Source organism: Ostrinia furnacalis, unplaced genomic scaffold (genome assembly GCF_004193835.3).
Source record: "Ostrinia furnacalis isolate ACB-3 unplaced genomic scaffold, ASM419383v2 OfSCF0069, whole genome shotgun sequence".
Taxonomy (NCBI): domain Eukaryota; kingdom Metazoa; phylum Arthropoda; class Insecta; order Lepidoptera; family Crambidae; genus Ostrinia; species Ostrinia furnacalis.
Window position 1 is genome coordinate 1,480,940 of NW_021130308.1, and position 15,624 is coordinate 1,496,563.

At 36.8% G+C, this 15,624-nt stretch overlaps 1 protein-coding gene across 1 annotated transcript in view; it reads left to right on the forward strand.

Annotated features, from left to right (window-relative positions):
* LOC114349633 (probable cationic amino acid transporter) overlaps window positions 1-10,046 on the forward strand; it is a 69,140-nt gene extending 59,094 nt beyond the window's left edge. The window contains exons 7-10 of the mRNA XM_028300093.1: window positions 3,772-3,899; window positions 4,550-4,751; window positions 5,439-5,543; window positions 8,660-10,046. Coding sequence (XP_028155894.1) covers window positions 3,772-3,899; window positions 4,550-4,751; window positions 5,439-5,543; window positions 8,660-8,795 — 571 coding nt within the window. The 3' untranslated portion in view covers window positions 8,796-10,046. The remainder of the gene's footprint in view (window positions 1-3,771; window positions 3,900-4,549; window positions 4,752-5,438; window positions 5,544-8,659) is intronic.
* Window positions 10,047-15,624: the final 5,578 nt, after the last annotated feature.

Genomic DNA, 15,624 nt, shown 5'->3' on the forward strand with positions numbered 1-15,624 from the left:
ATCAACAGTTTCGTTGAGTGTTTTGAATTGAATGAAGCTTTTGCTAATTTGGATTTCTTTTACCCCATCTCTAGTTTAAAACTGTCATCCAACAGCGCACGAAATATTATGAGTTATAGATAATGATACCATTACAGAGGCGACACTTCGTTTACGTTTAGTTTCTGCCTATTGAATTGGATACTGTAAGGAAACATCGTCATCATCATTTTAGCTACTGGACGTCCACTGCTGAACAAAGGCCTCCTCTAATGATTTCCACATCGCCCAGTTGATAGTGGCCTGCACCCAGCGTCTTCCTGCTATCTTCAGTCAGTCCATCTTGAGATTTTAGAAAAATTCCCACTCGTAACGGTAGGAACAAAGCTAGGCATGACCCACGCCTTCATTCCAGAACCAATAAAATAACTGAAAGTCAGAAACTAGTTATTTTATTGTCTCTATTGTTAACTAACTCAGTGGTTGAGTTACACGTATAATAGCTGTGAAGTAGAAGTTACGGGACTATTCCCACCTCTCCTTTTCACCGCTGCATCTCCTGTGTAGCTAGCACCTAGACTAGTTGATTTAAAGCCAAGGTATATCAGTTTTTAGGTAATGACTTAGTGCATCTAAAAATGTAAAACTTTCTAGTTTTTTGTAACATTGAAAAATCTAAAAAGAAGCATCATTTTTTTTACGTTCAAGTGTTTCTAAGAAATTTAAATGGAAGCTGAGGAAGGGGGGGTGCCGCCCCGGGTGCCAACCTATGCTACGCCGCCACTGCATAAATGTACAACTTAATGGTAAAAAGTCATTCCTTGATTTTTACTTGATATGTATCTGGGGTTATTTGAACAGTATTTTCGTCTATAGGATGGCATATTTCAAAAAACAAAACTGCACTCAAGCGTGTTGTCACAGCAACCGCTGAGCACATACTAATTGAATTTCGGTCCATGGACCTGTTTGCGTGCCAGAAACAGTCTCGTTGACATGTCTTCTCTAGTACGTAGTACATTATAACTCAAGCCCTAGTCAGATTTTATGAGCCACCTTAGACGTCTAACATACAACATGGCTCAATTGGACCAACTTTACTATTGGTGATCTCGTTATTTATTTGCAACTTACCTAAACCATTTTGCATTGAACGAGCAATCCGAATATAAATAGTCGCTATTAAAACATTATTTCTGTTCAATGGGGACATGGCCTACAAAACTTTTGAGACGGTTGTGGTAAGTTTCTTCATAATAATGAGGAAAATAAAATACGTCTAGGAAAAAGAAAACACGTGCGCACCCTGACCTCTGTAGGGCGGGAATTCGACGCACGTTTACCCTAATTCACTAATATTTTTCGGAAAGTTTACTGTTTTATAGAAATTGTTTATAATTTATTTTTACTTTTGTGAGTCGATTCAACGTTATAACTTGGGTTTTCGCGATTGAAAAATCTCCCAGATGGCAATACGTAGACGCGAGGTCCAAAATATGCTGCATGATTGGTTATTTTTGACATGACATTGACAGATATGTCAAAATCCACCAATCATGCAGCATTTGGACCTCCCGTCTACGTATTGCCATCTGGCGGGTTTTTCAATCGCGAAAACCCTCATCTATACTTATAATAAATCTGTAGAAAGGTCAATTCTGTACATGAAATATATTTTCAAAATAACTATCAGGGGGTGATTAGTGATCGATACTGATGCCAAAAATGCAATCAGTAAAATTTTTGTCTGTCTGTCTGTCTGTCTGTCTGTCTGTCTGTCTGTCTGTCTGTATGTTCCTTATAGAAACAAAAACTATTCGACGGATTTTAACGAAACTTGGTACAATTATTCTTCATACTCCTGGGCAGGTTATAGGATACTTAGGAATTCCCACGGGAACGGGCATTAGCGGGAAAATCCTTTTGTATGAAAAATCTAAACCGCTTAAGTTAGACGCTTGAAATTTGGCAAGCAGGTACCTTAGTAAACTTAAAGCTTAGTTATAACAGGATATTGCAAAATTCCTACGGGAACGGGAATTAGCGAGAAAAAACATTTGTATGAAAAAATCTAAACCGCGTAAGTAGATGAAGGGGGTAAAACGGGATCCACGCGTACGAAGTCGCGGGCGGCCGCTAGTTGCTACTAAACCTACACAGTTAAACCACAGAATACATAATAGTAGCAACAGAAATTGCACTCCTTTGTTTAGGATCAGATGCCGACATTTTAACGGTAATAATAATAATGCAAAGTATCCAACGCATATGGTGCATTCGAAATCGCACCTTACTACTACGCTCACAAGAGCGCAATTTTTTTGTGTTCAGAATTGATCTAACTCAAAACTCAAGCGTCAGGGTTGTATAAGCAAAGTAAAACAAATAAAAACTTAATTTTAAGAAGCATTTATTGTGTTTACGATTGGTACCTAAACTTTAATCTAGTGGTGTTTGTATAATAGTACCATCTCTAAAGTACCTATTAATAAACTTCAGTGTTGCCATAATTCAAATTTGGAAAAACAGTTTTAAAAGGTGTAGTGTCGGAAAATAGACACGGTGAAGTGAAGTTAATGTTTTTATTAGCTAAAATATTTTTTTTGCTACAGTTTTTTGTCATAAGTATTTTAAAATTATTTAAAAAGTGTAGTTTTTTTTTATTAATTAAATTACTACAGTTAATTATTATTCCTAAATATTACGATTTTCCATTAAAGAAGAATAACAGTGCTGTTGGAACAATAAATTGATTGCGATGATGATCGACCGAGCGTGTATAGAAATACGCATGTGCTCACAGGCGCGTGGCGGCCCAGACTGATTTGCAACTTGAAGTTGTCGCGCGCTGTAGGTAATTATCTCGGCTGGCATAGGCGAGTGACGGAGGCCTGGTTAAACCTGCACCTCACTTTAATGAGGCGTAAACGATAAACATTATTTCATAGACACAAGGTGCAACAAGGATTCCTAGCAGGATGAAATGTCATGTTTAGCAGTCATCTACTTAGTCCGAAACTAAGCAAAGCTATTTATCTACCATGGAAACCAGGTAACGCAACAGTGCAGTGGCTGAACGGTAGTCAATCTATAATTTAAGGTTAATTTGAATTCAAAGTCTTCATTGATTTTGCTAATAGGCAGTGTAGTTTATTACTTAATGTCTCATTTCATCAACAGCTCTTTACAGTCCACTGCTGGACTATGAGACTTAATGTCTATTGATTTCTAATTCAATGTAAGGAAATTGACGAATCGATAAGGGAAACATGACACTGCTGAAAATACTTACAAGGTAGGTGTCAAATACATACAGGGTGTCCCAAAATTAGCACGTCACACTGACTCCGGAGATAGCTGGGCCTAAGATCAGTCGAGCAAGCTTAATTGTCCATAGAAAATATTCATTAGTTTCGCAATATCAATTTTAAGGACTTTCATAAGCCGGTCTGCGGTATGTAGTGGTTGTGGTTGGTGGACGAGTTGCGTCCTAGGTCCTTTTAAATTCAAACCAACTTGGATTTTAATTTTAAATTGAAATTTATTCTCAAATTGCATGTTAACTGCAAGCTTTCAAGAAGAGAGCGTAGGTATCTTCACCTTAAAGGCCGGCAACGCACCTGTAACGCCCCTGAGACTGCGGGTGTCTATGGGCGACGGTAATCACTTACCATCAGTTGATCCATCTGCTCGTTTGCCTCCTGTCACATAAGAAAAAATCTTTTTACCCAATCTCAATTTATCTTACTCAACATAATATCTTATACTCAATTCTTGGCTGCTATATTCCAGAGTGGGGCTGATCTACGCGGCGCCCGGGCTGCCATTCGTGCCGGCCACGGCGATCCTGGTGAACATCTACCTGATACTCAACCTGTCCATGCTGACCCTGGCTCGCTTCACCGTCTGGATGGCTCTAGGTAATTAATGCCGTCCTCTGTTGGACAAAGAACATGGATATCCACAACGACCGCCTTCAGGTGCTGCCGAGTGCTTCACCAGATTGTCGGTCCAGCGAGTGGGGGACCTGCTTACACTATGTTTTGCGGGTTGTGGCCCCAACAGCCATCAAAATCAAAAACCAATCATCAAATCAAAATCAAAAGTAAAAAATCAAGCTAAGCAAAGTAATGAATATTCGAACAATTAACTCTTGGTGTTTCAATTTATACACTGCTGGAGAAAAGCCTCCAGGAGAGCCGTCCGCGGTGGTACGGACATGTCATTTGTCGTCAAGTAAAACCACTCAATGTACAGAAATGAGGTCTGAAACTGAAACTTAGTATCAAGTTTTCTCATTTTCATTCTTACTGGAAAGTTACGTTACCTACTTAAGTACGGTATAAAATTTTCTTGGTAACTACACTTTTTTAAAGTGACGTGTCTCAGAAATTAGGAATTCACGTACGGTTAGAGTTAAAGCAGTTAGTTCCTTTCGGAAACGCGATAAAAACTACACAAGAAAAGTTATTTCATGAAAATTTCATACATTTTCAAGAATAATCTTTTCGGAAACGCGACAAAATCTTCACAAGGAAAGTTAATTCATGATAATGTCATATATTTCCAGGAATGGTCATGTACTTCAAATACGGCATCAAAAACTCGACCCTAGAGACGAACCCTCCAGTTGTGACAGCCCCGACCCCCCCACCCCCTAACCCCCTGGACCGCGTGACCATCCCTCCCCCCTCCCCCAACCCGCGCCCCACCGGTGACCGAAACATCTTTGAAGGCGACGGGAACAACGGTTACTTCGGCGGCCACGACCAGTAAGTTTTGAGAACCTCTGTCGTTGCTTTTTTTCGTAGATGCATGCGTGCATGTAGCATGTGCATGGTATAGAACGTATAGCTTCTTGTGAGCGTCGACCATAAAGGTCATTGTCATCCGACCGTCTGACACCCAAGTCCCAGATTTTCAAACTATGCAATTCTAGAATATCAGACTAAAAATAAGGAAAACACCACATGGGGACTTTGGGCTTTGGACTTATGGCAGCCACTTTGAAGCGTACTATACCTACTTACAGATAAGCATGAATTTTAATCACGCCCAGCAAGAGCTGGTAGCCACTACAGATATTTTTTTACAAAACGCATGTGTTAAGGTGAATATACACACTACCCACGGCATCGTACGCCAATTTTTTGCGGTAAAATGTTTACGACTTGTGTGTTCACCTTTAATCATGCACAATCATTGATGGGTGACATCTGGCTGGTAGGTCCAGAAATCAGTCATCCTGTACTGTTTGACCACTTTTAATATTTTAATTATGCTTCAGCACCTGTAAATAAGTCTATCCAATCTAATCGACCGAAGAAAGAAGGCGCTCGGACTGGATTGACATCGATCAGGTTTAATTGCTTTCGTTTATTGGCGGTTCACCAGGTACATATGAATTAGTTTTTTCAACTTTAGGTAGATGAGCACTCAAGATATGAATATTCTTTTAGGTATTCGGACCCTTTACTCGCTTGGCATGACACCGACCTTCGGGCTGTGCCCACCACTAGCCGTGGCGTAGCTTCTGCCAGTACATACAGACAAGTGGAAACACGGTGCGTTCACTTATTATTATTAATCACACGTAGTATGCATGAGTAGGACAACACTGCACATAGCACATTTTTTTCAAGAGGCAATCGCTCATAGAATCATACATTTTGTAAATACACTAGAGCACACCTTTCACTTCAGTCTTAAATTATCTCACTCCGTTTTTCTTAACTTTTAATAAATAATTTTAATAGATTTAAATATATGGAGCGTAAATATCACAAGTACCTACCTATGATAAAGACCCTTTGACAAAAAAATTACACATGAAAGACGTGCCTCTAAAAATGCAATTCCAAAACTCTATGTTTAGCTCGACATTGAGAATAACTATTCTCATATTACGATTCTGGCTAGTATTATAAAAAATGACACTTAAAGTACGAATCGACTCAAGAACAGGAATAAAGCCTGTGATTGGTCTGATGTTTTAATTCTATTATTTTTTTATTACCAGTCTTGTTTTATTTGATAATCATTCATTTGTTTTTTCCAGAATATTTAGCTTCTAATGTTTTTTGATGAGTTAAATTTAAATTTCAATTAATAAAAATCTATGTCATTCATAATACTAGCCTAAATCTTAAATCCAAAGTCTTTTGCTCGAAATTGCGCTTTATCTGTTGTTATACAGGGTGATCAAAATATAGAGGCATTCCCTACTAAGAAGAAGAGGCAGAAGTTGCAACATGAACCTACTATAATGATTTTTATTTGAAATTTTACAAGATACAACAATTTTGTAAAGATGATGTCTAAATGTTAATTTATTAGAAAGAAAGAAAGAAACATTTTTATTTAGTCCAAAATTCTTACCTATTAGCGAATTCATTGATGCATCTATCTACTATTAAGTTTTGCGACGCACCGTATGCGTATTTGTCAGTCTGTTAATGTTCAGCCTAATCAACGCATGCAGCCTGCGTGCGCGATGGCGATGGCGAAGACGATCAGAGGTGGAATTGTGTAAAGCAATCGTAATCATTTGACAGTTCATAACGTATGATAAAGTCAGTTAAATAAAGCGTTTGACAGATTAATCGTACGTTATGAACAATTCATACACAATAATACAAAAAAGCTGGCGCTGTGTGAAATTGTCCAAAGATTTATTTATTTATTTATTTATATAATTCCACCTCAGATGTCATATATGAATTAATTGAAGCGATGAGTTCACATAACGCGTTCCTGTCATTAGTCGCGGCGCGGCGATCTATGCACGTATTTTTTTGGCCGATACTTTACTTGATTTGGTAATACAATATAAAAATGTGTTGGGGGACGTAAAATAACAAATTAAAAATACTTTTAAATAATTAACTTTAAAGTAGTCCAAACTCCAAATAATGCAACGTGTTTACGTGTGACGCCGTTACTACATAGTCCAGTCAATGAATGCGTTAACGACGGTGTAGAGAGAAATCCCTGGAACACAATTTCTGACCTCGGGACTTTATTAAGACTAGTTAGGAGGTGAACATAGTAAAAGTCCCCGCCCTTAGCCCTTCAGCCGGCGGGGAGAGGGGGGGGTTAAAGGTGCCACTTTTCGGTTTTTCGCTTAATCTTCGGAAACTATGCGTCCTAGTAACATGGCTACTATGAACCAAAAAAAGCTTATTTAATTTGCTACAGGTGAGACAGTCAAGTTTTTCTATATCTTGTATAGTTTTCGCGGCATCTGCTATAGAAGGTCTGTAATATTGGAAATTTTAATTTTGTCTTACATGTTCGCATCAGGAGAAAATCGACTAAATAAACAATATGCAAACATTATAGACATGCGGGAGCATGTTAAGCCTAGTTCCAGGGAGGGGACTGCATCGTGCGTATATTTAGACGAACTAATTGGAGCCACTTTTGACTCCTCATCACTCAAAAAGCACTATGCATTAACACTTCAAATTAGGCTCATGTGTTGAGACTTGCAAGATAAACATCAGCTTCAAATTTCATAAATATACCTGAAGCGGTTATTTAGGTATTGACGTTCAAAAATCGACATTTAGGGCACTAAAATCTATATATCACCTGTGAAATATTAAAATTTACTGGTTTTTTATTTATTCCTTTGTATTTACATAACTACCTATCTGGATGCCAAATTTGAACCTTAAAGGTCATCTGGAAGTGGTTGGAATTTGGTGTTATAGGTCAGCCATGTAGATTTTTAGACGTCAATACCTAAAGAACCGTTTGAGGTATATTTATGAAATTTGAAGCTGATGTTTATCTTGCAAGTTTTAACACATGAGCCAAATTTGAAGTGTTAATGCACAGTACTTTTTAAGTGATGAGGAGTCAAAAGTGGCTCCAATTGGTTCGTCTAAATATACTTACGGTGCAGTCCCCTCACTGGAACTAGGCTTAACATGCTGCCGCATGTCTAGAATATTAGCTCAATGTTGATTTAGTCGATTTTCTCCTGATGGAAACATGTAAGACAAAAATAAAATTTCCAATATTACAGACCTTCTAGAGCAGATGCCGCGAAAACTATACAAGATATAGAAAAACTTGACTATCTCACCTGTAACAAATTGAATAAGCTTTTTTTGGTTCATTGTAGTCATGCCACTAGGACGCATAGTTTCCGAGGATTAAGCGAAAAACCGAAAATTGGTACCTTTAAACCCCCCTCTCCCCGCCGGCTCAAGGGCTAAGGACGGGGACTTTTGCTATGTTCACCTCCTAATTAGTCTAAATAAAGTCCCGAAGTCAAAAATTGTGTTCCACGGATTTCCATCTATAATGCTTTATTTACTGGACTAACAGTGAAATATCAACGAATGATTGCGAAATTGTAAAGAACTTTCAAAATCGTGTCATCGTGGTAATAAAATTCAAATCAAATCAAAAGCCTTTAAGGTGACGGACACCTTATTTTTTAAGATGGCCAAGGAATGCCTCTACTCAATCACCCTGTATGCCATTGCCAACGAGTAAAGCTTTGTCTCCTTCGCAGGCTCTGCCCCGTTGAGCCGTCAAGGGACTCTACTTGCGGAATTCGCTTTTGGCACTATGCCCCGATAGTGAAGTGAGCCAGATTTACGCTTCATATTATTTTTGACATTATCGTCGTCCGGCGTGTGTGTACAATGACCCGGTTATGTTTCAGTTACGACGTTAGGACGAATAGCACTTCGTCGCACACCGCGCCCCTTGCTGCGGCCCACATTGCGCCTCATGTGGCGCCCCCTCGCCCGGCGCATCGCCCGAGTTGGGCATTCCCGGAGAACCCGTGGGACGACTAAATATTTATCAACTGTATCTCACTTTCAACGCCTCGGTACCTTTTTTAAATTTAAATTATTTGTGTTACATTGATTGATTGTGTTGGCTGAACTGTTTTTTGTTTTTAAAGATTTATCGACACACAGATAAGTGTCGCTTAGGTGCTTGTCGATGAATTCGCGCATTAATTTTATGTGACCTATATGTTTTATTCTAATATACTAGAATTTATTTTAAGTTCGTGCTGAATGTTAGCGCTCTATGTTGTGTTATTGTGCAACAGGTTTTGAAAGACAAACGACAGGCTATCGACCCGGCTGCTCTGGCGATCGGTTTTGTGTTCAGTGTTAAGAGTATACCTACTTGAGTTGTTTCAGTTTTTCCTTTTTATACATTTGGCCTTGATTCGATGTTAGGAAAACCACCAAACCAGGATTTTCTTTTGAGTTAAGTAAATTATTTTGCTTTAAATTTGACAGAAGACTTGCTATGTGATATGTTTTTAAAACAAGCCCACCCCTACCTAAACTTACCAAACCCAATCACTTATTCTTACCTTCCCAGCTACATATCCTAAACCCCAAGTAAGCATTTGTAAATATGCCATATTCATAGTGTAGGTTCCCTGGCACATCAATTTCATCTCACGTATGTGTTACCCCATTTTCCTCCCCAAAAACAGAATATGCTTAATAAATTGTTTGTAAATAACGATCAATATAATAAGTAGTTCCCTTGGCTCACTATTTAATCTCACCTATTGCACGCACTTCTCCCATCCCCAAAAACAAAATTATATGTCCAATGAGTTGTTTAAAAATGTAAATAATTATTTATTAGGTACCTGTAGTTCCCTTGCCACAACCCATACTATAATCTCACTTGATGTACCCTACCCCCAACCCCCAGAAACTAAATATTATGTTAAATAAGTTGTTTAAAATTGTAAATAGGTAGCTATTTTTAAATAATATGTGGCTGCCCTGGCACATCGATATGATATCCCACCACACCTCTATCCCCAAAAATAAAATATCATGTTTTCTTAGTTACTTAAAATTGTAAATGATTGTTATTCACTTATGTAGCTCCCTTGGCACGGTCCTTTGAATGTCACCTACTCCTCTCAAACCCAAATCCCTAAAACATAAAACTAAATTATTTTAAGCCCCAAAAGAACCCAATCCAAATTACACATTCACCCGCTAAATAAGTTTAATAAGTTGATAACCCAATTTATTTAATATCACATACAATCTTCATCCCCAAAATAAAACACCAAACAGTAGTTATATAATTTGTATAGGTAAAGTATTTATACATATTAAGCACATTACGACTGATGAAGTTAAGTTAAAAAAGAGGTTTTTTTTTCTTTTCCTTTTTTATTAAAAATCTTTTTAATTTTTTAATTATTTTACGAAATATAACACGTATATGTATATCATTCAGGATACAACAGGTCAAAATATCAACGTAGTTTATGTAAGACCAAATGATTCATTCCTGAATTTACAACACCGTTAGTAGAAAGTCTACTATAAAAATAACACCAGCTGAAACCCAAACAAAAGCACTGCTACAAAAACATCCAGTAGCAGTTGGAGTCGGGAGAAAGACATCTGACTCCTGACAAAGGCCCTACACTGCAAGTTTTTGCAACGAAAGAAACGCGATTCAGCAATGTATAATCGCAAATCCTTTTTACGACACACCTTCCTATCGCTGCAAAAACTCGCAGTGTGATGGGGGCCTTAGAATAGTCATATTAATGGTTCGAAAGTTACCTCGAATGCATGGTGGCTATGGTTGCATGGGTCCGTCATTCCGGTTTGCAACTAAACCAAGCTTAATGGAAAACCCGTGTAATTCAATCGATAAGTAGACACTCTATTTTTAACCTATTTTTTGTATAATTCACTGGTCAACAAAAAATCAAAATTAAAATGGTGCCGAGATTCTGTTGATAGTTTATTATTAGGTGTGTATTAGTAATAATAAAAACATTTTTCTTTTTTTTTTCCTACGTGTAGTTTTTGATCTACCCTCAGTTTTAAATTTTAGCTTTAATCGGTACTTTGGTTGCACAGTTTGTAATGTTATCGGTATATTTTTATAACGAAATTTATTTTAATATCATGTCTGCATTGCCAAGAAGTTGCCTCAACGATCCAAATGTAATTTGTTACATTTGTGATGTGCACACAGTTAAGAATTTCAAAAATTTAGACAAAATTTTAATAAAAAGTGCTTATTTTTCTTACTTTAAGTCGGAAATTGTGGTTGTATTCAAGCCGTGGATACCCGAAATTGTTTGTATAATCTGCTGTGAACACTGAGGCAATGTTTTAATGGTCAAAGAAGCCATAACATGAAGTTCAGAGTGGAAAAAGTGAGGAAAAAACAAAAAAAATCCTGGTTTGAGCATAAAAAAAGGTTAGAGCAGTAAATTTTTTATGGCCCACAAATAAGAATATTAATAAAAGATACTGATTTCTTAAGTTTGATGGACGTTTGGAACGATTTACGTGGACTTATTTCGTTGAAGTTACTAAAAGTTTTTTCGGAAATCACAGGACTAGTAACTACTATGAAATTGTGAGACATGCCCTAAAAACTCAGGATGTAATAATTTTCATCAAAGGGCACTACCTCCACAGTCATCTTGACCAATTCCCAGAGAATCTTGGGTCACTATAGCATGCTATAGCTAAGAACAGGGAGAGCGATGCTATCAAGACCTAAAAACCATTGGAAGAGAGGTACCAAGGCAGATGGGATAGCTATATGATGGCTGATTACTGCTGGAGGATGTAACGTGATAGTTCCATTACACCTCATTCACAAAAGTCGTGGAAAAGAAAGTTTTTAAGCACTTCAAAATATTAAAAACGCTGATTTTGGTGAAATTTTGTATTTTTCTATACACGTCAAAATCTAGAAAACCACACGTAGGAAATCAACAAATTTGCTACTAAAGCAACCAGTATAAGGTCCTTAATCAAAAAATATATACAGTTCCTTGGCACCAAAACCACTGTTGACCAGTGTTATGCGTCTGTGCACAAATTCAAGCTCAAAATTTTACCCACTTCAACATATCTGACGAATTTCTAACTACACGAACCATGTTTTAAATGTTACAAATCCTACTGTTAAATCCATTGAAGTAATATTACTACGTAGTACATTATAACTCAATGGTTAAATCACCTATATTTGTTACCAGAATATTATTTTTTATTTATATACTCAATCGTTTACTTTAAAAGAGTCTAATAGGATTATAGATTTAAACCACTATTTTTGTATTATTTATATTAACTATTTATTGTTAATTAATTAAGTAATATTCTATTATCATTGTACACACTTAAAATAATTTATCGATTGTATCGTTGGCAAAAAATGAAAATTTAGTTATTTTATCTAATGTAAAACTAAGGAAGTTAGCAAAATCACTTTTTATGCCGTTTATACCTATCTACTACTATTGTTTTACTTATAAGGGTGATGCTTATCGTATCTTTACTCTCGGATAAACACATCGCGTACGATACTTTAGGCATCGTTTGTGCAGATATATTTTATAAAAATATACGTAAGTACAGTCACCAGCACAGCAGATTGTCACAAAATGTCACTGAACTGATTTCAAACTCTACAACTTGTCTTTATAAAGTTTGAAATCCATTGAGATATTAATCATTTTGTGATGCAATGCTCTGCTAGTGGCTGTACAGTAAAATTGTTAACATATCATAGCCGATTTTATGGCGATATCAACCAATATCGCCATAAAATCGGCACGTTTAGGACACGCCCACTACCTATCTTATTAGGGGATTAACCGTCATCAGACCTGAAACTTGAGCTTAAAATATCCAGCTATTTGTGCACGGGTCCTCACTGTATAAGAACTTACAGTAATAATTAATAATCCTACTCAAAATATAAGAATAGTCTGGACCACGTGAAGCAACCAACGCAACCTGTCAAATACCTACACTTGAAAAAATGGGTGGTCAAGGTCATACTTCATCTTCGATTGCTTATTTTTTAAGGCCGTCCTTTGTTGTATTCGTTTATTCATGCAGGCTTGTGTAACTTATTTATTTCTCATATTCACGAGATAGGTTCATTTGTGAAAAAATCTGGCTTAACGTCTCTGACTTTTAACAGAATCAAAATGAATCTATTTTGAGGATATTAATTAAACAAACAACAAAAATCACTGATTTACAGGTCTTCCTATTCCCGTTCATTTGATACTTTGTACTTGCCGGAGATGTTTCCTACAGCATTACGCCTGCAGGTATCTGCAACCCTCTTACAGGTCACGATAATAAGCTGTCAAGGGACTCCAGCAGTCGCAAAAGTATTTTGAAAGAGCTCCGTATGACAATACATTTCTTCATTTGAGATGATTCTGGAGTCTAAGGAGCAAATGTTAACACAATATAAGTGTAAGTTGACATTTGCTTTCTCAACTCCAACACACTCAAGCGAAGAACTGTATTGAAACGAGTGCAAATCATAATATTAAGTTTGTACGCATTTTGTGTACCATTTCTTTTATTCTAGATCTCGTACTATACACTCGGCACCTTTTATTATATTTATATTATAAGTAGAACCTATTCCATAAGATCTATCTATACAATATATCTAACCTAATTTTTAACCTATAATTAAGTGTAGTTTGGAAAATATGTTATACATGTACCTATTTATATATGTTTGCCAATTAAAAGTGAAGTTACACTTTTTCAAATTTTCCTGTAAGATATTCTCACAATGTGATATTTTGAAATAACTAAATCTATTCTAAAACGTAATATAAATTGTTTAGCGCTGCGCTCTTTTATAAACCATAATGACGGATCACTCAGATTTTTATATATTTTAGAAAGGCATTATTAAGTTAACGCCTGATGATACATTTGTAATGATAGAGTATTTCGTCGCACTCTATCGTACCCTCACGATAGGCTATTCCTGTTCTGGGGGACAACACGGACTTTATTGTTTGGAGCTAATAAGTCTGTAGATAGAATAATTTAGATATCGCAATATAACTTATTTTGTTTTCATAAAAATCTAGGATTGATTGACTGAATTGTTTGATCTCGAAAATGATAAGACTTTTGTTAAACGTTTACATATCTGCATTCATTATTTAATATTAGTTAAAACGCAAGCATTTCGAACTGACGATTGAGTGGCATAGAAGCAATCGTGTGTCTACATTGCAAGAGGATTTATGCGACCGTTGAGCGCACAATTGCCTCTTTGCCACCGGTCGTCTGCTGAAACTACTTCTATGCGCTGTAGTGATCAACGCTGTATTCTAATGTAATGTAAGTACATTTTGTCGTGATGGTCTCGTGACAGAATGCTTTGGGTAATAAAATAAATTAATGGATAGGCCTTATTCTTAAAATGTTGTTGATGTTTGATAAATAAATAATAATTGTTGGCTTTTCCGAGAGCGACGACTGCCTGACTAGGGAAGCGATATTCTAATATTGTTAATAGCTTGGTTTGGTGACAACATTTTAAGTGGACATCTTTATTGAACCTTGAAGGCGTCCGAGATGACGCCTGCATCGCACCGAGTTGACTGAACGCCTACAATGGAATTGGACGCACTTGCTTGAAGAGACAAAAACATGATCCTGACAGGCTACGACACCAGTTACTAAGACTAAAATATGACTTAACGTTATTTAATATAACGTATTGTAAACAGCTTCTACGCAATTGACAATGCACTTAGCGAGTCTTAAAGGTGTTGTAGCGATATTGCTTTAGAATTTTTGTGTGTGTGATAACTCGCATGAGACACAACTCAAAACTGTCTAAAGTTCTGCATTTGTTATACAGGGTGAAATGTAAATACGGGTATATTTAAACTCGAGTTCCGCCAAACAACTAGGTGTCAGGATACGCAGTTATTGCGCACCAAATAATTAGAGAAAACACAACATTTCTTGTGATATCATTCATGAAAGAACAAGATGAAAATATAAATACCCGTATTGAAGTTTCGCGCTGTATATCAGCGTATACGTTTAAGCTAATTGTCAGAAATAGATGTTCGATGTACTCGTGTAATCACTAGAATATGTTTCCCGTCCACAAAAAGCGGAATGGAGAAGAATGAAAGAATGTGTCTGGACTATTTTGATTGAGCTGATTCTCTGGCCTAGCCCCCACTCCGCTTCGCTGGGCGGGCTTGGTGTCCGTAAAACTGATTATTGTAAGAAAATTAAGGTAATATTAAAAATAACCCTGAACATAACCACAAGCATATTGACGCCAAATCAACTATCAAGATACTAAACGGCAGTTCCAATATCATTAATATTACCTTAAACACATAGAATTAATCACTGAATGTTGTGAACGACTTTATGCTATATAACCATATAAATATAATCTTGATCGCAATTTCGCAATAGCAGCAGCAATTGTTTTCACCACTGTTTTTGATTGTCCACGGAAAACCGCTTGTAGTCGCAATTGTCGCTATTTGATTTCTAATATGAAAAAAAATGAATAAAAATTAAGGTTTTTAGTGTTCGGACGATTGGAAATATTTGGAATTAGTTATGTATGTAAGTTAATCTTATATGGGGCTGAACTGCTCGTAGATTGTTCACACCCCGTATAGACTATGTGCTATACTTCTTGTTACCATGAAGTTGCGAGCGGCGGCGCAGGCGCACGGGCACGGGACATACGGCTAGGGGCTAGTATAGCTAATGTTGCTGTCAGTGTAATATGTAATACATTTCACTGACTATTGAGAGGTGTATAGAACTGTAATGTAAACAACCATGGGCT